This window comes from Euprymna scolopes, chromosome 20, assembly GCF_053919585.1.
Source record: "Euprymna scolopes isolate OS-2025 chromosome 20, ASM5391958v1, whole genome shotgun sequence".
NCBI lineage: Eukaryota > Metazoa > Mollusca > Cephalopoda > Sepiida > Sepiolidae > Euprymna > Euprymna scolopes.
Window position 1 is genome coordinate 22560959 of NC_136501.1, and position 22149 is coordinate 22583107.

Genomic DNA, 22149 nt, shown 5'->3' on the forward strand with positions numbered 1-22149 from the left:
GAGACAGAAGTGGAGGAACCCGTCGCCGCAGCAATCAGGAGACGCAGAATTCTTCCTCATGTACCTGTGGACCAACCTTTAACCCCTGACCAGCAGGATACAGTTACAGTGTGGTGCCATAAGTGTGGAGGTCCCAATCACTTTGCCAAAGACTGCCGACAGCATGGGGCAAAACAGGCAGGGTGCTTCCAGAGATATACTGTCATCGATACAAAAAGCAAGGACATGTGGCATGAAGGTGTCCGGGAAATGAGGCAAGGGACGAGATGCCAGCAACACTCCCCCCACATAAACTAAACGATAAAGATAAAGATGGACGGACTAGATCGGATAGTGTTGGTGGATTCTGGCTGCTCATCATCGGTTGTAAGTGGGTCGTTATGTCAACCCCAAATATGGAAGAATATCACAATTCTGATTGCAGGATGGAAGTGTCTGTTAAGCCATGGTGTGGGTAGCATAACATTAACATCAGCCAACAGGAATCCTCTGAAGACTGACGTACTGGTGGTGGACAGCAAACCATTGGGGTGTGACATCCTTTTGGGGATGGATGTCATCAAGAAATTTGGCGGCATGCATATTCATAAGGGAAGCAAGGCACATTTTGTTGGGACAGCTTTTGCATTGGGCACGATCATTCAACTAGAACGATCTGACTTTTGCGCAGAATTCTACCAACGCACGAAAACCTGGACTGTGTCATGGAAGTAGTCTGGTGATCAGCTACCACAAAAATTATACAATCGAGTGTCAGAGTATAACATCCCCGCGAAAGCCCATAGAGACTATGATGTTGAGTTACAGGCCTGAATTAATAATGGATGGTTGGTTCCATATCCAAAGAAGTAATTGGTGCCCCCAAAGGGCCTGATCCCACTAATGGCGGTCATTCAGTAGAGCCAACAAAAGGTAAGGCCGGTGCTCAACTATCGGGAGTTGAATAAACATGTAGACCCATTTACGGGTCGTGCAGACATATGTACCGAAAAATTGAGAGAATGGTGGCTGGCAGGATCAAATGTATCGGTGTTGGACGTTCGCAAGGCATACTTTCAAGTAAATGCGCACAAATCACTGTGGCCATACCAAACAGTAATGATCAAAGGACAGAGGTATTGCCTGACCCGCATGGGGTTTGGACTCAATGTGGCACCATCCATCATGCAAATCATTGTTGATGCTATCCCAATGAAGGACAAGCATATACAGCAGGCAACATCCACTTATATTGATGATGTATATGGAGATGAAAGTGTTGTGCCTGCAGCACATGTGAAGGAGCATCTCAGCAACTTCAGACTTCTCAACAGAGAAACTGCAGGATGGTGCCCGAGTGCTTGGTTTGCAGGTCTGAGGAGAGGATAATGCTCTGCGTTGGCGAAGAGGGAACAAGATCCTAGACATACCTCATGTTGTCACGCGCCGAAATATATTTTCACTTTGTGGCAAGTTGGTTGGACGCCTTCCCATGGGTGGTTGGCTTTGTGTTGCTGCGGCATTTATCAAAAGGAGACCATCTGACGTCATTAAGGGTGGGACGACAAAGTAAATGATGCCCCTCTCAACACCATGATCAAGGAGGTTCTCACCAGACTCTACAAAGAAGTTCCGACGCAAGGTAAATGATGCGTCAAAGGCAAAGCTCTTGACGCCTGGATCGATGCAAGCTCTCTCGATACCGGTGTGTCATTGATATATAATGGGACTGTGATAGAGGATGCATGTTGGTTACGTCCAGAAAAAGACTCCCAACATATCAACCTAGCAGAACTCGATGCCATCATTAAAGGAATGAACTTGCAATCCTCTGGAAGATGACCACCTTGCACTTATTCACCGATTCCGCATGTGTCCATAAATGGGTCTCGAATACCCCTTAACGGCAGAGCCAGGGTACAGACTAAAGCTACGAGTGAGATGCTCATCCGTCCGACAGTGTCTTGATAAAATAATGAAACTGGTGAAGGAATATGCACTGTCGATGGATGTAGTCTTGGTCAAATCTTGCTAAAACAAGACGGATCAATTGACCAGAGTGCCTCAGCGGTGGCTTGATGCGATTAAGAGGAACACCGAACCTATGCAACCTGTCTGCATTGCATATGTGAACTCAGTCAAGTGGGACCAGATTAAAATTGTTCACCAACAAAGCAGTCATCATGGTGTAAAGCGGACACTCTACTTTGTGAAGTGAATTAACCCTGAGTTTTCCAAGGCCGCTGTGAGAACCGTGATCAAAGAATGCAAAGAGTGTCAGTCGATCAATCCGTCACCCATGCACTGGTCAAAGGGAACTTTAAATGTTGACCAAACATGGCATAGGACAGCGATGGATATCACTCATTACAATGGGACCCATTTTTTTTATATTGATTGACTGAGGCCCCGCTCTGTTTGCTGTCTAGCGACGCACTGTTTAGAGGAGACAAAATGTATAATCGATCAATCAATCAACTAAAGACTCTTTTCTATGAATGAGATCCGCCGTCAGAGATTCTAACGGGTAATGATACTGCCTTTCGGAGCAGCTTGTTTACAGCTGTCATGGACGAATGGAGAATCAGACTTCGATTTCGTTGTGCATATATTCCCTCCGGTAACCGCATCATCGAGCGATGTCATAGAAGTGTCAAAAGGATTGCAGTCAGGAAATGGTGTATCATACCAGAGACAGTATATTGGTACTATGTTACAGCAAAGGATGACTTGTCCTCTGCTACAGTACCTGTCAATATGGTCTCAATACTGCATACGACTTAAAGAAATTGACGGAATAATGGCACTGATAAACAATCAACAGCAAACTCTCTACAAAACAGGTGACTGAGTGTGGGTGGGTAAAAGCTCCACACGGACGATGTACTACAAAGTATGGAGTGGGACACGTGACTGGGAATACCAGTATGCAAAATATATCGGTTGATGGAATGCCACGCCGTGTGAGAGATCTGTGATCTATAGTAGGACCGGGCCCACCAATGGCTTGCTCTGACATGCCTTCGAAAAGTGGAAGTGGGAGATTTGTGATCATCAATGAGACACTGAGTGAACGGACGCCCAGTGTGGGTGAAGATGACGACTTAATCGATGACATTCCAGATGAAAGCACAGTAAACGTCGGAACTATTCCTGATGAAGACACAATGATTGGTCTACCAAGAAGAAGCACAAAGTGCAAAAGCTCATCACCCCCGAGTGTTTCATGTGTGATCATAGGATCAGGGGGGGGGGGGGTTAGTAGTAATTCTTCTAATGCACTCACCTTCAAAAGACAGAAAGTCTGTTCTGTTTGTTGTCGATGCACAGGGGCTGGGAGAGGAAGAAGAAAAGGTAGATGTGGTTGGTTTTATGGGAAAGAGGGCGAGACTAACCGTGAGAATTCCCGAGATTTGAGAGGAATAAAAGACCGAACTTAGATGGACAAGCGACTGTGCTTTTGCTCAAGCACAGAAAATGGTGAGAGGAGAGAAAAATCCCTCCTTAAAAGAGTTCTGGTTCAAGGTGAGAAAAGAAAGTGAGGCTGAAGGACCCAGCTAAAGTTGGAAATATTAAAACGGTAATAAAGCTTAAAATACAATATTTGAAATATCCAAGAACTTACGGTAAATGAACTTTGATGTTTTTCTGTTTTTGTGATTTCGTCTGTTTTGGTTGCTTTCTTGTTTGTTTTTTCGGTGTCAAAATGGATTTCTTGAGAGAATCTATTGTCGTAACAGCAGTTACTGCAGCTGCAGCATCCTCAGCCGTAATGATGGAGTTAGAAATCAGCTCTAAATGAATTGACAAAATAGAAAATTCATTTTTAATAATAAAACAAATCAAATTTTAATTAAAAAAAAAAAATAAATAAAAAAAATAAAAAAATTGTTGATTGTTTTTATCTGTAGCTCCTGTCTATCTGTTCTGTACCAGGTTTTCCAAACACCTGATTTACATAGTCCCCTTCTCTTCGACCTAATCCAAAATGGAGGCTGATTGGTTATACCATGGCTACGCAGGTAATACAGCTGGCAAGGCCCCATGGAAGTCCTCTTGTGTGAGAGTTTCAACGACTCGTCACAGCCTCTTTCATATACTCAATTGTTTCATAGCAACAGCCTCTAAGGTTTTCCTTGAGCTTAGGGAATAACCAATAATCACAGGGAGCAAGGTTTGGACTGCGGGATCTAAATTGATTAGTTTGACCATTTCCCTGCTGTCATGACAATGTCTTTCTGATCTTCTCTGAGCATCCTTGGGACAAACTTTACGCAATCGTCTGCATATTCAGTTCCTTGTGAATAATTGTGCGCTTAGTTCCCACACTGACATCAAACTGCACTTATTGCCGCTATATGCATCCTTATTCATGAAACCCTTTATTTGACCAATCAACTCTGGTGTTCTGACTTTTTTACTCCTCTCCTCACACCTCTCATCATCCCTACAGACTCCCTGCCTTCCTTGAATCTCTTATGCCACTCAAAAACTGATGCTCAATTCATGCAAGATAGTCCAAAAGCAGTCTGAAGTATTCCATACGTTTCTGTGTCATTTTTTCCAAGTTTAAAACAGAATTTTATTGCATATCGTTCTTCTAAAATGTCCTCACGTACAGATTACATTTTTGAAATTCATCAGCTGTGACAATCAGGCTTTAGTAGGGTGTATTTCAATTACTGCTGTTGCTGTTCATTAGAACTTGAAATCATAAAAATTGGTTAGTTATCTCATAAGATGTATAGCAATAACATACTGAATTTTCAATAGTCTATGATAATTTTAAATGCCTGTACAAAAAAGTCTGGAAACTTATTGAAGGCACCTCGTAAAATGTCAGAATGAGTCCTAGAATTCTAAAATATTCCACAATTGAATGCAGCAGCCGAAATAATTACAATACTTCCAGCAGCTTGTACATCACCATCTAATCTGTAAGTTATATATCATTACGTTTTTTGGAATCCTTTGAGATGAAACGCTTCATAATTTGTGTATTCATTTTTTTTTTTTTTTGCTGATTGTTATCCTTACCTTCATAGTTGTTGTTGTTTCGGCCAACTCATCCTCTGACCTTTTTCAGGTGTCTAACCGCGACGGTATAGGAATGCTAGATCTTTTAATTGTATTCCCAGTAATTACTGCCTTCCATAGTTGTTGCCTCAGTACACTTTGGCCAACTAATCCTCTGGAAACCGCTATCTTCAGATAATGCTCACCTGAAACTCAACGCCTCTATCCACTGTACCACAGATCCATTTAGGGTAGATTTTATGGTCTTATAAATCCAATTTTATGTTCTTAATCTGGTCTCCCATTTTCAGGTCCATATCGAATGGTATTACATATTTTAATTTTTTTTTTTTTAAATTCTTTTAGATGAAACGCTTCATAATTTGTATTCATTTTTTTTTTTTTTTTAATATATAATACCATTCATTAGAGACTCAATAATAGAAAACCAGATAAGAACACAAAATTGGATTTATAAGACCATAAAATCCAAGCTTGATTGTACTTTGGGATCTGTGATGCAGTGGATAGAGGTGTTGAGTCTCTTCGGTTCGAGGTGAACATTGTCTGAAGATAGCAGGTTTCAATCTTACCCAAAGCCGACCAGAATATTAGTTGCCCAAAAGGTGGTGAGGCAACAATAACTATGGAAGACATTAATTACTAGCAATACAGTTATAAGACTCGGCATTCCTATCCTGTTGTGGTTAAGCACCTGAAGAAGACCAGAGGATGAGTTTGCCCAAACATGGTGAAACAGTGACAATTATGAAGATAAGGATAATAGTCTGAAAAAAAAAAAATAAATAAATGAATATACAAAATCTGTAATTTGTTAAAAATAAAATCTGGTAAATGTTATACTTCATCCTTGGATAATTTTGTGTTACTGAACCAATAACAATGTTTATTATCAGACACAACACATACCCGGAGTGGGATGATAGGCTAAGCAAAAAAACAAAACAAAACAAAAAAGAAACGACCAGGAGGATATGAATTTAAAAATGAGTAGTAAGCAGTTTCCGTTCAGATATACCATGCATACTAGTGACTGTGGTGGCCTTGCATCTGTCGGGCTTAGGCATAGTTCTATGCAGTCATAGCAGGTCCAATTTCTTAGGCTTTACTTTTTTTTATTTTTTTTACAAAGGGGGGTCACCATATATCAAGGCCCAGAGGCCATTCAAGGATAAGGGTTAATGTGTATATTGTAGTCATTGGGATAGTTGCGTAATAATCGTTTGTAAAAGTAATTTGGTATAATTAGATTATTTATGAAGACGGCTCAACAAGAACTTGTTTATGTTGGACTTGAAGATGATATTGTAGTCAGCTGGAATGTAGACCAGCGGAACAGAGTTCCACAGGTAGGCAGTTCTAGGGAAGAAGTTCTGTTGTTCATGGAATCTGTGTTTAGGTTTAGGCAACAATAGGAAGTGGAGGAATTTATTGATAGTAATTTTAGCTAGACAAGTATTTTTTTTTGTGAAGGATTGGCGAGGGGTGACCATAGATTGGAACTCAGTTGAACACTTGCCATGTAAATAAGGATAGAGCAGAGACAAGCTCACGTCTCTTTTGTGGGGAAAAAGCTGCAGAGAAGAGAAAAGGGACATCACCTATTAGATTACGAAGTCTATTTTGAACTTTGTCAAGGCAGGATAGGAAGCTTTGAGCAGCTCCTGCCCAGATGTGGCAGCAGTATTCAATCCTAGGATGTACTTGGCTCTTATATAGGTAGAGAATTGCTTCAGCAGTGAGATATCTACTGGATCGATAGAAGGATCCAACCATTTTTCCAGCTTATAGATTTTATGTATGTGTTCCATTTCAAATCGAGAGTGAAGGTCAGACCAAGAAGTTCGTCTTAATTTGGGAATTTATTTATCTTTAAAAACTTTTACAAAAAATATTTTACAAAAACTCTAGAAAAATTTATATAAAGATCAGGCATAAGACTTTAGTTGACGTGGAAGGGATGAGTCAGGGGGTCGTCTACTTTGTCTCTTCCTTTAACTAATCTCATTCACCACAATACCACATTCACTTCATGGGTTTAAATTAACTTAAACTATCTAAAAAGTCCTCAAATGGATTTAAAATTAAACTTTACTTACATTTCTTTTTTTTTTTTTCAATATAAATAAATATATATAATGTACGGTTCAAAAAATGTTTACTTTGAGAAGGGGTTAGCTTATTGCTGTCTAAGAAAATACCATAAGGAATGCAAAGAGGGCTGCTTAGGAACCACCTTTTGTGCACTGGCCTTTCAATTCCCATCTCTGGCCTTTTGTTTCATTATCTTGTAGTGGGAGGTGGAGGTGAATACCAGGCAATTAGGCTAGATAAGCACTTACTGTTTTGTTAACTTTTCTTCTGAATATTTTGAAGAATAGATAATGTTTATTTACATGGATGTTTTGTTACTTACTAGCAGGACCCGTGGAAATTCGACGAAATGAGAAATATATTTATTCAACAAATATATTTTGATAAACTCGATATTTTTCTGGATATTGCAAAAAAAAAAAAAAAAAAAAAAAAAAAAAAATCTGGATAGAAAAACCAATAACATGCAGCAAATATGAATTTATCAATATTTCTATGAACATAGTATCCATGATGGAGGATGGAGTACTGTTGCCATATTTGGGCAGGAGCTGCTAAAAACAGCCTATCCTGCCTTGACAGAGTACAAAATAGATCACGTAGCCTAGTGGGGATGCCCTTTTCTCTTCCCTGCAACCTCTCTACCACAGAAGGGACGTTGCAAGCCTGTCATTTTATCGTTATTTCCATGGGAAGTGCTCGTCTGAGCTCCAATCTCTGCCGCCCCCTCGCCAATCTTTCACGATAAAAACCCATCTGGCTGAAACCACTGTCAGTAATTTTCCCCACTCTTTATCTGTGTCTAAATCAAAACGTAGATTCCATGAACAAAGCTTCTTTCTTAGAAGTGCACGACTGTGGAACTCTTCCGTTTGCCTGTTTCCCACCTGACTACAACACTGATGTCTTCAAGTCCAACATAAACAAGTTCCTGATGAACCGCCCCCTTAAGTAAGATACTTTATCAGATCGCCATTACTAATGATTACTACGATATTATTCCATAGATTACTGTACATGCAATAACCCTTATCCCCGAGTGAAAGAAAAAAAAAAGAAGACAATTTTTAATTTAGTCCTTCAGTCCAGCACCAAAAAAGGCAGACAATTTTTTTATTGTCTTGTCTCTCTCAAATGTTCCTTTTTTTTACGTAATGTTTTGCTGATTTTCTTTCTTTGGTGATGAACTGCTGCACGTCCAAATTAGTAAGAGTTCCTTTTTCACATCATTACAATAGTGATCATATATTATTATTATGATATTCGAAAGGGAGGTTACTCTCATATTCTTGTCCAGAATTGCCAGATTAGCCTTTTTTAAAGCCAAATTTCGCAAATTTAGCCTTTTCTTTTTTTTTTTTTTTAAAGCAGTTATGCTTTCAAACATGTATTATGCCATTCTTAAAGCCTAACATATGGACTAAAGAAGAAACAAGCTGAATATGATATAGATACAAAAAAAATATTACCTGAAAGTCCCTTAATCGGTCGAATGGCTTTATATTCACTCTTCCTATCATCCATAAGGTCAGAAGCTTTCAAAATGTTCAGCTTTGAATCCAGATCTTCCACTAGAATAATTCAACACAAAAAATATTACATTTGATTGAAAAAAAAAAAAAAAAAAAAAAAAAAAAAAAATCAGAAAAGAGCAAAATAATAAAATTATCAATTGATAAAATTAATATCGGTACTTGTGCAGAATTTGAACCAGACGTAACTAACTGTCTGCTCGATTTTGCTCGAAACATAATATCATACGTTCAGGTTTGACTTCAATCTGACGTAAAACGTTGATCAACCAATCAATCTACAGCAAAGAAGCAGACGATCTTTGGGGAAAATATTGAAAAAAAAAAAAAAAAAAAAAAAAAAAATCAATAAATGGCTGTTCATAACAATTTTATACAAAATGAATATCTCCACCTCGGATCAACAGTCGCATATGCCGGAAGATGTTTCATATTGCCAAACAAAACGATTAATCGCTGCAAAGAAAAAATTGCGCGCCTTGTGGCAAGAGATGCATCATCGCCAAAAGAGAACCGGTTAAGGATGAATGTGACTGGAGGTGTACCATGACCAAAAATCTGGGAATGGACGTCGATAAGGACTGGCATGTTTTTCCAGCATGAAAAACATGTTTTTTTTAAAAAAAAAAAAAAATGAAAACACAAAAAATTGGTTATCTTATTAATTTTGTTCAATTTGAAAAAAAAAAAAAATGATTGAAAAAAAAAAAATAAAATAAAAAAAATACGACTTGTTTATTTTTTCACTTAAAAATCTGTCACGAGAATAAAACAGAAATTGTTATGGTAGGCCATTGTTTCTTTTTTATTTTTGTTATATATTTTTTCCTAGTGATTTTATTATACTTAAATGTTTTCCTCAGTATTTTCCTGGAGTAGCATTGTTATGCTTTGATAATCATTCATACTAGGCAAAAGCCGGCGGTTGACATCATGTTCTGAGCAAAGCCGAGTGGCCAGTTAGTTACGTCTGGTTCAAGTTCTGCACAACTACCTTAATATCTTGAATTGGCATTAAACAAAAATCGGTACTTATACAGTATATGGACAGTGCTATTGTAGAAATTATTTGAATAGTTTTTAGGCTGTTACTGCTTTATTGAAGAATACATACCATGCTATTTTGTAGATGTGATGTTCCAATACAATGTAACTGCATATGATATAATAATAATGCTACAATATGCTTTTATTAAATTGTTAGGTGAAAACCAAATAGTCAAAAAATCCTTGTCCATATTCCACATAAGCACATTTGGGACAAAATAGAAGTGTTATTTTTTAAAAACACATAATCAAATTGGCCTGAAAGAAAAGAAGTGAAACTATTATACACAATTAAACAATACTTGATTATATTTTTGCATAAAACAGACAAATGCAAAGGTTTTACTGTTATTTTTTTATTAAACTGTATGGTACTCATGCGGGAACATTTCTTGTTTACATTAAAATATTTAAAGGCAAACAAAAATAATGGGTGTAAATAAAGAAAACACTAAAACATGGCTGCCAGTGATTATTTATAAATTTGGGAGACTGGTTTATTAGGCAGTTTTCAATTGAGACCGGTCTGAGTGGTCTATGCTTTTTATTTGCCCAACTGAAAATAACAATCTATATAATTATAAAACTCAAATGACCTTGTAACGGGTGTTGTAACCCAAACACCCGGTTTATGACTTCAGGTTGTGCATGTGTACATAAACAAATAATCAATGCGACAATAAAACATATTGTTTTACTGTGTATGTTTTCAGCATCCCAATTGTTTGTTTTTTCCTGTTTAAATTATCCAAATAAACAATTGTTAATACTTTCAGCATTTTTTTTACATTGTTCATTTCTATATTATGTTTAAGTTATTTTAACGCAATTTTCTTACAAATAAATCTATTTTAACCCGTTGAAAACCTTAAGAGCATTTTACAATGGCGATTTACCCACTGCCTTCATTTTTTTTTTTTTAATACTCCATTTTTTAATACACCTTTCTTAAAAAACATTCATACATTTTCTTCTACGCTACCAACATAAATAAATAATCCTGAAAATATATTTTTTTAATTTGCGTTACGAATAAATAACCAATGCGACAATAAAACATTGTTTTACTGTGTACGTTTTCAGCGTCCCATTGTTTTTTTTTTTTCACGTTTAAATGAAAAGATATATCAAAATTTGAATTTCACTTTAAGTATTATGATATCTGCTCAGTCCACATTTACCTATAAGTATGGCAAATCACTTATAATTCAATGGCTGTGAGTTTTTTTTTTTTAAAAATAAACAATTATAAACAGAATGACTCATAGAAATCTATCTATATTCTTTTTTCACTTCAATATAATTTCATAGAAATGTTTCTGTTATGTCACAAAAAACTTTTTTTTACGTCACAAGTGTCACGCTCATACATTAATTCCATAGCTAATATAACATATTGACCCAACGGGTCACTGTTGTTTAGTAAATAATAAATATAGTATTATTAATAGTAATACAAATAACAATAAAAATAATAATAATAATAATAATAATAGCAGTAACAATAATTAGATAGTGTATCTGTCTATAAAAACTATATCAAAATAGCAATATTAAAAAAACAAAAACAAACAAAACAGCAAAGATAATAAAAATAATGCTATGATATATGTTTATGAAACTGTCATGCAAAGGTACCGAAATTCAAAGTTTGAATGGTATTTAGAATCATTTAAACTGAATTTAAAGTTTTTATCGATTTGTCAAGTATTAAGAATTTGAATGTTTTGGAGACGATTTATATCCAATCATTTTATAAAAAGATCATAAACAAAATATAGTTTTATAACAGTGATTTTATAATTTAATGACCAAACAATACTTTAATAAAATTTAACTTTTAAAATAAGAAATATGGTTAAAAAAACAAAAAAAAAACGGCATAATTTAAAAAAAAATGCGCAACATAATGTTTCATAAAAAGTGTTATTGTTGTTACATTATATTTTATTGTATGCAAAAACAGGGCAACTAAAGAGCAGATAACTCTTCTGGAGTGAAACAACTTACTTTTCTTGCCTGGATATTTCAAGCCGCTTGTCTTGAAGTCATCCGAATCAGGACTCATAAATGGTGGACTTGGTGGCATCTTTTCCCCAGTCATCTGGCTACTACCATCCACTAGTTGCGACAGACCATAGACGCGATGTCTGGCAGCAGCTAACTTCTTGCGTTTTCGGTTTCCATATTCAACTGATTTCTTCTTCACCCGTGGCATAGCTCAGTTCCTGTGGATGTGCACCCTCAGAAGACTATTCTTTGCATGGATCAAGTGGAGCACATCTGATTGAGAAAGAAAAAAAGAAATTGGAATGAATAATGCCATAGAGCAAATGAGGTTCTTGCTATAAAAATATGTGATAGAAGAAACTACTCACACAATCGACAGCACATCTGTTTGGTCAGTGAGATGCGGGAATCAGGCAAAAAAAGGTTCATAAGAGTAGTGGTTGAGGGGCAGAAATCAAAAGTTCACAGTATTAATGCTGGAGTCCCTCAGGGATTTACCCTGGGCCCAACTCTCTCCCTGATCTACAAAATCTATCCTAAGATCATTCGTAGAGATTCATGTTGATGACACTATCATCTATGGCAACACTTCAAAAGCTGTAAATGACCAAGTTCTCTCTGATTCTCTCTCCTCTGATGAATTATAAATTAAGATGTACAAATTTCAATTTTTTTAAAACTAGCACATGGTATCATACAGTGGGTGTCTATTCATGAACAAAACTAAGTATTATAGTGGTATTTAAATATAGCTTTATTGAGAGTAGGTATTTATCTGCCTCCCCACCAAAGGAGAGCTTCATCCATTGAATGCCTAAAAAGCATTCATGGCCGGTATTTACTACTCCTCTCCAAAAGAAAAAATTGAGTAGATATGAATTAATCTCAGAAATAAATTGAAGAAAATTTTTCATATAGATTTTGGATTTCTGTAAAAGATGGAAATTCCCATAATCAACCAGAACTTATGCATTTTGGGGGCCAGTTCAATTTTCAATTTTGTAAATCCTCTCTATTTGCCGCAAAATATATCCCTATTTTCTGAGATGTAACCATAAATCATACTCTACATGAATCCTTGATGTAACTTTCCCAGTACCAGGATACCAGGAATTCTGATAAACAACAACTATATATTCACCAGTTGATGGTAATTTTCATAATTTCTATTCTGTTGTTTTACTGAAAATTCAACGATGTAACAGTAATTTTTTACCTTGTTTCCACCTTAACATTTAAAATGATTACTTTTATAGGTTTTAGGGTATGCTGAAAACGAATAGCGCATTTAAATTTTCTGCAAATAAGTAGTTTTCCGGATATTAAACAATGTAATTTCTTATGTTATCACTGGTGACCATCTTGGAGCGTGCAAACGCAACCCGTGAAACTATGCGCAAACGTGCGTACCAAGGTGGCCACCAGCAATAACATAAGAAATGACATTGCTTAATATCTGGAAAGCTACTTATTTGCAGAAAATTTAAATGCGATATTCGTTTTCAGCATACTCGAAAACCTTATGAGGGAGTCATTTTAAAGAAAAATGTTAAGATGGAAACGATATAAAAATTTACAAAATGCATCACAATGAAATTCTTTATCAAACCACCTAATTATTAATTATTATTATTATTATTATTATTAAGATATCCTCAGTTAAAATAAATTAGTTTTGTTTTACAGATTCAAAAAAATGGTCTTTGTAATGAGTTAAAAATAAAAAAGAATTATACAAAATATTATTAGAATTTCTAACAGTATTTTGTATATTTTTAAGTCATTGTCGAAATTTCAGACATGCGATACCACGTGGCTATTTTTCTTGTGCTTGTGTAACGCTTGACACTAATTGTTGAAATAAACAAACATTTTACATTAAATAAATACACTGAAAACTTATCCGGCTAGGTAGAAGAGGAACTAATCTTGCCTTTGGTAATATTTATTTGGGTGCTTATGCACTTACGATACCGTGTTATTTTTTTTCAAATAGTATTTTAAAAAAAATAAATAAAAAAAAATCAAGTTTCACAATCTTTTTTTTTTTTTATTTAATTGTTAGGTGAAAGTACAGAATAGTTAACAAAACAACCTTTCCTCCCCATGTTGGGTTTCTAAATAATAACGTTATTTCAGCATGATAGCATAAGTGCACAAGTACCTTTTATTTGTTATATATATATATATATATATATATATATATATATATATTTTTTTTTTTTTTTTGACAACTAAAAAACACAATTCTACCTTGAGTACAAGTAAAAAGTTATAAATACCATGATAACAGAGACGCATGTACTTTGTACATTTTGTTGTTTTTAACGCTTTTAGTACATTGTGCTAAAAGCGTTAAAAACAACAAAATAGTTTTGGCTCAGTATTGTTTGGAAACAAAGTTTGAAAAGCTTGAAAATATTTTTTTCAAATTGACAAACTCAGAATAAAAACAAACTGTTTTTTCTGCTTTCGTTTTGAGTATGTAACAACTACACGCATTGAAATGAACCCCTTAAATTGCTACGAAATTTTTACATGGAAAAATGTGCTTCATTTTGCGCTCAGTCCAACAGCAATAGAGAAGATTTTATTCCATAGACCATCTTTGATGCGATCTTTTATGGATTCTCAATCAGCCTTTTTGAAATTTCATCATTTTGAGCAACGGCTCTTCCGCTTGGAGTTATGAGTTTAAGTTGATATCTATCATTATTACAAGGTGATCAGCATTCAGAGTGGGCTACGGCTATTCATCACTCAAGCTACCAGCAATGTAGTCAGGAATAGATCAAGAAGCGAGGCCTGCTGATCCCCACGATCTGGGAGGCGGATTAGGAAGGTGGCAGTCTGTGAAACGGAATGAGATATAGAGAAACTAGATGTGCTGTTACCAGCTGTATCTGTATAGCTTGAGAAATCGACCCAATTACTGTGGTGGGCATTAAAATCCCCAAATATTTCGGCACTCGAATCTAAAGAAAATGCTGCATACTATAAAAGACATGGCTGAGCAGGGTACAGTTTGGTTTGAAAGACAATGATAGATGAAATATAAGCAACCTTGTTGAAATGTTATCTATAATACATGACAGTCTGATCTGATTCTGAATTATGTTCTCTAGTCATGAGGAAGATGTCACGAATATAGACTCCAAATCTGTGCATGTTTATCTTCCTCCTTACAGCAGAGTGGGAGGTATCCAGTTATGTCAAAGTAATTAGACGCAATGGAAGAGTGTATGTTAGTTGGATTTAGCACTAGGATATCCAAGAGCTTACAAGTTTAAGATAGTTCGAAATCCCCAGATATTTGTGAACGCAAGATTTAAAGGAAAGAAGCAAATTGGTTGTTTAAGTGCATGTCTGGTTTAAATATATTTTTTTTTATTTGGGTTGTCATTTCATTTTATTTATTTATTTTTGTTTCAGGATAGAGTGTGTTCGACAGAGTGAATGTTTGTTTAATGCCAGTATGAGCAAACAAGTATACTATTAGCCGAGTCTTCATCCATAGGTTTGTGGCATCAGGAAAGCCCATTGAATATAAGTGCAGGGTCCCTTTCTATGCATAATATGACATTACAGTTATCCTGATCCGTCTATCAAGAGTTTATAGAGCAGCTGTTCTCAGTAGAGGCCTGCACCTTCACTCGCCTACTAGTTCCTTTCCCCTGTTTGCTCATAGGAAGGTGTGTCTACTCATCTAGTGTCTGGCCTGTATACTCAATCTGTCAGACAAGAGAGACCTAGACTAGTCATCTACAATATAAATCTCACCTGTCTGTTTAAATGTATATATGTATGTAGTACATTATAATCACATTGGCACACTGATTCCCGTCAGATCACCGAAATTAAGCAACGTTGAGCCTGGCTAGTACCAGATGGGTGACCATTTGAAAATTCTAGGCACTGTATGTGCTATCCACTTATCTCGGCATTGTTTCCAGTCGTCCTGAACCTCCACTTGCCACTGGTATTTAATAATGTCGACTCAGGAGAGGTATGGTTGGAGATTGCACAACTCTTGCCACAAAAATTTCACACGCAGGCACCCTTACCCTGGGTATCCATAGTCTGTCAAGAATGAAGGAAGCCAATAATGTATGTATGTATGTATGTATACCTGCCTAAAACTTTCGACAGAGGTGACAGATTTTCCCAGAGATCGGTATCCTGTTGAAGCTCGAACCTTCGGATGGCAAATTGGCTAAAAACATTAATTCCTTCAACCTCAACTGGATACTTTTCTACAAGAAGCCCCCTCCCCCGATATTTTCAAAAGTCATCTCCTCTTTTCGATTGACTAGCCTTAATTCAAACCTTTGCCACTTCTGCTGTGGCGATGGACGCAATGGCAAAGACGTCACGTTTTTTTGTTTACATTCTTTCCTTCCTCCGCGGTACGCATTCAAGCCTTCCTGCCTACTACCACTTTTTTTTTTTTTTTTGCTCAATACACGCCTCCAAACATCCGGGCAGCACACAAGCTAGTATATTATATGAAAGTCAAAATGGGCGCGCGTGTTTGTGTATGTCTGCGAAGGCCTTTTTCGTTGGGCTTCTCACGTCCGTTACATTCCGGGACAAGTTTCCTTATACTTCCTAGATTGTAATATCTGATTTACAAACGAACATCATCTCTATCTTTTTGATTGAGTTTTAAAAAATTCCCTCGTTTCTAGTGTTTGTTTGTCTCATATAAATAAAGCGAAATTATCGAAACAAAGGCATCCACCTGGCCTTCCGAGCCGGGATGCTTTAAAGTCAATTAGATTTGATCAATGTGGGGGAAGTCCTTCATATCAGACAGTTGCTATTGATATGGCCAGAATTCCCCCTTTTTGGGTGGGGAAACAAATAAATTTATTGGCAGAAAGCGGGAAGCTTAACTGGCCTCCAGCCAGATTTTTCTGTGCCTCCATGAATAATTACCAACTAATTCATTTCGCTTTCTGCTATGGCGTAATGGTTAGCGAGAAAAACCTCTCTCTCTTTCTATAGCTTTTTGTTTTAGTTTTTTTATTTCGTCTTTCCTCACCCGGCCAAAAGTTAATTACCAACTCTTTTTTTCACATTCTTTACCGTCTTTGCAGTAAGGGGTTTTAACACCTACAAACACCCGGGCAATGCCGGGCACCCCTGCTAATCTATAATATAAATCTCACGTGTCTGTTTAAATGTATGTATGTATGTATGTAAACAAAAAACAAAAAAAAAGAGTAAGCGTCTTTAATATATGTCGGTTGGACTGTGTTTACATTTGACTCATCGTTGATTTTATTTGTGAAAAAATGTGTGAATTTGTCCATATCATCATCATTTACTACACCAAAAGTGATAGTCTTATAGCGAAACTTTTTTGTAAAAATAATAACAAGATGTAAATCCGTGCTTTTTTTTTTTTTTTTTTTTTTAATCGTGCCCATCACCATCATCATCGTCCTGATCATTGAGTATTTAAGACTTTTGGAATGTTCTTTCATGTGTATTATGTGTACCTATGTATGTGCATGTGTATGTATATGCGTATTTGTGTGCGCTACTATGTGTGTATGTTTGCATGTGTGTGCACATGCATATGTATGTTGGCATACATCTGTATGTATGCATGTGTTCATTTTCATGTGTGTGTGGGATGGAGAGGGCTCCTGTGGGGCGTGGTGAGGGCAGCCCCTCTGGGAGATGCGGATCTCTGATTAAAAAAAAAAAAAAAAAAAACAACATAGGAGACCAGTACCCGCATTAAGCTGGTCTGCAGTTTGACTTGTTGCTGGATGTCAACATTTTGAACCGAGAGAGAGATTTAGCTGTCGTACAAAGCTAAAACTCTGTAACATCATCTTTGTATAGATACTCCCTCAGGCATTTGTCTATTAAAAAAAAAAAAAGAAAAAAAGTCCTGTGGCGATAAAAAAGCTGTGACATGTGTACGCCTGAAATGCTGGATGCATGTAACAATTAATCTGCCATCATTATATGTATCTATGTATGTATATGTCTGTATATTTACATATGTATATGTGTGTGTATATTTATATATGTACATGTGTGTTTATATGTATTTGTATCTATGTGTATATGTATGTATATGTTTCTGTGTGTATATATGTTTGTGTGTGTATGTATATACATTTATCTATGTTTGTATGCATGTATATGCATATATGTATATGTATGCATGTGTGTATGTATATGTGCATGTATGTGTGTATGTGTATGAATGCATATATATGTATGTGTATGTAGGTAAGTTTATGTATATATATGTGCATATGTGTACGTATATGTATGTGTAAGTATGTGTGTGTATGTATTTGTATATGTGGATGTATATGTATGTATATGCATGCATGTGGGTATGTATATGTATGTTTGTGTATTATGCATTGTGTATGTATATGGGTATATATGAGCGTATGCTTATAGACATGTATGTATGTATGTATGCATGCATATATTTATATGTATGTATACCTAGGTGTGTCAGAAATTTCGTGAAAAATAGTGAATAATTCCATCCAGTCTTTCCAAGCTTATAATTCCTCGAAAAATGTAATTCAAGCCCTAATTTTTCTTTTCAATTAAAGGGGCAAGGATCAAGGTTTCATTAAAAAACAAAACAAAAAAACAAACAACGTGGTTTTTTTTTTTAAAGGTTTTAAACTTCAGACTTTACAGGTAAATTTCTAAAAAACACTACTTTTTTTGTTCTAAATTTGAATATATTATTTATTGACCTTTTCTCTTCAATTTGTGATATATAACACTTTGGTGAGTAAATTAATTATTTACTTTTTAATAGACATTTCAAAATGGGAAGCGTGAATTATTCGACCCCCTGTCTTTCCAAGCTTATAACTACTCGAAAAATGTAATTCAAGCCCTAATTTTTTTTTCAATTAAAAGGAACAAGGATCAAGGTTTCATTTTTAAAAAAAAAACAAAAGAAAAAATAAACGACGTGGTTTTAAAAAAAAGGTTTTAAACTCTGAACTTTACAGGTAAATTTCTAAAAAACACTACTTTTTTTTGTTTTAAATTTGAATATATTATTTATTGACCCTTTCTCTTCAATTTGTGATATATAAAACTTTGGTGAGTAAATTAATTATTTACTTTTTAATAGACACTTGAAAATGGGGGGGGGGCGTGAATTTAAAAAAACATTTGTCTGAAATATTATATTCGGTTTATTGGAAAGAGCATAAAATTTCACATTGACCCTGAAAATATCGTAAAAATAGAATCAATGGAAAAATTTTGATAGATTTTTAAAGTTTAAAAATTGAAAAATATTGAGTTCGTAAAATTCATTACTGTTTAAAAAAAAAAAAAAATTTCTATTACTTTTAAAACAACTTTAATAGTTTATTTTGGAAGTATAATCCATAAAGAAAAACAACCCACTTTTAAAAGAGAAATTACGAGTTTTTTTTATATTTTATTCGCAGTTTCGTGTTAGGGGTGTCAAAAATTCCTACAAAAATTCTGATACACCTAATGTATATGTATGTGTGCGTAATGTGTATTGTGTATGTATGCATATTGCATATATATATGTGTGAGTGATATGTGTACATATGTATGTGTGCGTGCGTGTATATATATATGTATGTATACCAATGACCGTCTTTAGTGTTATGTCTGCTTGAGCATGTGAATTCGCCGGCAGGACTATATGTCATTTTCGGGCTCATGAACTTTCAGTGTCTGAGGGAGTGGCACTCGTCTGACAAGACGTTGCAATCATCAATCATCATGTATGTATGTATGCCTAAAACTTTCGACAAAAAAAAAAATTGGTTAACAGTTTACAAAAAAATATTAAGATAAATAAAAATAAAAAATTGAATTCATTCAAAAAGTATCATCATTTTTAAAAAAAAAGTATCATCATTTAAAAAAAAAAAAATTGGTTAACAGTTTACAATAAAATATTAAGATAAATAAATTAAAAAAAAAAGTATCATCATTTGAAAAAAAAAATTGGTTAACAGTTTACAATAAAATATTAAGATAAATAAATTAAAAAAAAAAGTATCATCATTTGAAAAAAAAAAATTGGTTAACAGTTTACAATAAAATATTAAGATAAATAAATTAAAAAAAAAAGTATCATCATTTGAAAAAAAAAAAATTGGTTAACAGTTTACAATAAAATATTAAGATAAATTAAAATAAAAAATTGAATTCATTCAAAAAGTATCATCAACCAAATTAGACAAATGAATGACGTCCATAAAAAGAAAGATATATTCAAGCAATAGTGGGGGTTGGTTTAAACAGAATTCAGGACTCTAACAACTAGAGATCTGTCTCATATCTGAAAAGAAATTAGAAATGCAGTATCAGTAGTTCATTCATATATCTGGCTGTTGGAATGCCTATAGCTTAAAAGAAAAAAAGAAAAAAAAAAAAATTAAGTAAAAAAAGAAAGAAAGAAAAAGAAAAAAGAAAGAAAGAAAAAGAAAAAAGAAAGAAAAAAGAAAGAAAGAAAAATAAAGTAAAAAAAGAAAAAAAAAGAAAGAAAAAAAAAGAAAGTAAAAAAAGAAAGTAAAAAAGAAAAAAAAAAGAAAGTAAAAAAAGAAAGAAAAAAAAAGTAAAAAAAGAAAGAAAAAAAGAAAGAAAGAAAAAGAAAGTAAAAAAGAAAGAAAAAAGAAAGAAAGAAAAAAGATGCAAAACATTAAGTTTGCTGATGTTAAAACAAGAAACCAAATTTTAACTAAGAAACAAGGAAAATCGAGTTCAGGTGAGTGGGGGTGCTAAAATATATGAAACCTATTTCAGGAAAGTCATGTTCAGTTAACTCCAGGTTATAACCTTGATGAGCAAGAGGTTGGGTCAGATATTGTGTGATGAATATATAGTGAGAATTAAAAAAAAATTAATTATCTTTGTTTTAGTAAAGCATTACTTTTTGAAATGAAATGAAACGGTTAAAAAGCTAAGGAAATGAAATGAAACGGTTAAAAAGCTAAGGAAGTTGTAATAATGAATTGAATATTCAAATGAGTTGAAAGCAAGTAATATAAATTACCGCTAATTTTGGCAAACGAGGCAGTTTAAATTGGAATGCATACTTGAGAATCGTGCACAGAAAAATGAATAGACATTTGTGTGTTAACTAGCGATTAAAAAAAAAAAAAGACTTTGGTGACAATGAAAGTGTTACAGACTATTTAACGGCATATCAGCATGAAGAGGAATATTGGCATTTTACCGTTATTTATTCTAACCTGACAACCAGTAAAAAATTACTGCAAATAATTTATCAGTTGCTATGATAATCTAACATCAAATGCTGACAGATTTTAATGTTTTTTTTTTTACAATCACAAAGCAAGAAAAGAGAAAAAGAAAGAGGAAGATGAAAAGAGAAAGAAAAGAGGGAAAGGGAAAGATGAAAGGCGAAAAGAAAGAGGGGAAGAGAAAGAAGATAGGAGAAAAGAAAGAGGGGAAGAGAAAGAAGATAGGAGAAAAGAAAGAGGAAAAGAGAAACGGTAAAAAAATAAATAAATAAATAAATAAAGAGAACTATAAAGCAAAAGTAAAAAAAAAAAAAAAAAAATCCAGTAAAATAACAGAAAAATAAGAAAATAAATCTCACGATTCGATAGAAATCAGTCGTTTCTTATTTAAAAAATATATTTCAACCAAAAACTACAAAAAAAAAACAAAAAAATAAAACTCATACCCAAAAAAAAAGGCTTTAAAGAATCCTTTAACACTTAGAATGACCGTATGGTCCTCTTTCTTAGTGAACAGAACGGCCTTAACATAGTTCAAAATAGACTTCGTAGCCTAGTGGGGGATGTCCTTTTCCTGCAACCTCTTTCCCACAGAAGAAACGTTGCGAGCCTGTCTCTGCTTTATCGTTATTTTCATGGCAAGTGCTTGTCTGAGCTCCAATCTATAGTCCCCCTTCGCCAAACTTTCATGAAAAACACTCATCTACTGAACCCACTATCAATAATTTCCTCCACTTTTTATCTGTGCCTAAACCTAAACGTAGATTCCATGAACAAAGATTATTTCTTAGAACTGCACGCCTGTTGAACTCTCTTCCGTTTTCTTGCTTTCCAACTGACTACAATATGATTGTTTTCAAGTCCAACATAAACAAGTTTTTGATGAACCGTTCCCCTTAAGTAATCCAATTTACAAAATTCCCACTACTCACGATTATTATGATATTGTCTTATTGACTACTCGAGTGGCTTCCAGATCTTGATAAGTAGTGACTTCTTTGTAAAAAAAAAAAAAAAAAAAAAAAAAAAAAAAATCAGGATAAAGCTGGAATATTGAAATTCGTTCTCATAAAAATTATTTTTTATGTACATATTGTTTAGATTATTAAAAGTACCGTTCTCATTTTTAATCATTGAGAACAATAGTCTGATTAATGGCCATCTCAAAATTTCATAAACATCTCTGTACCTCTATA

General features: G+C 34.5%; 1 protein-coding gene across 3 annotated transcripts in view; it reads right to left on the reverse strand.

Moving 5' to 3' along the window:
- Positions 1 to 22149, reverse strand: part of LOC145241355 (uncharacterized) — a 79161-nt gene that overhangs the window by 10059 nt on the left and 46953 nt on the right. For all 3 annotated transcript variants that reach the window (XM_080104226.1, XM_080104228.1, XM_080104227.1), the window contains exons 2-4: positions 11700 to 11972; positions 8580 to 8681; positions 3605 to 3773 (exon numbers count right to left, since the gene is read on the reverse strand). In XM_080104226.1, the coding sequence (XP_079960352.1) occupies positions 3605 to 3773; positions 8580 to 8681; positions 11700 to 11907 (479 nt within the window). In that variant the 5' untranslated portion in view covers positions 11908 to 11972. The remainder of the gene's footprint in view (positions 1 to 3604; positions 3774 to 8579; positions 8682 to 11699; positions 11973 to 22149) is intronic.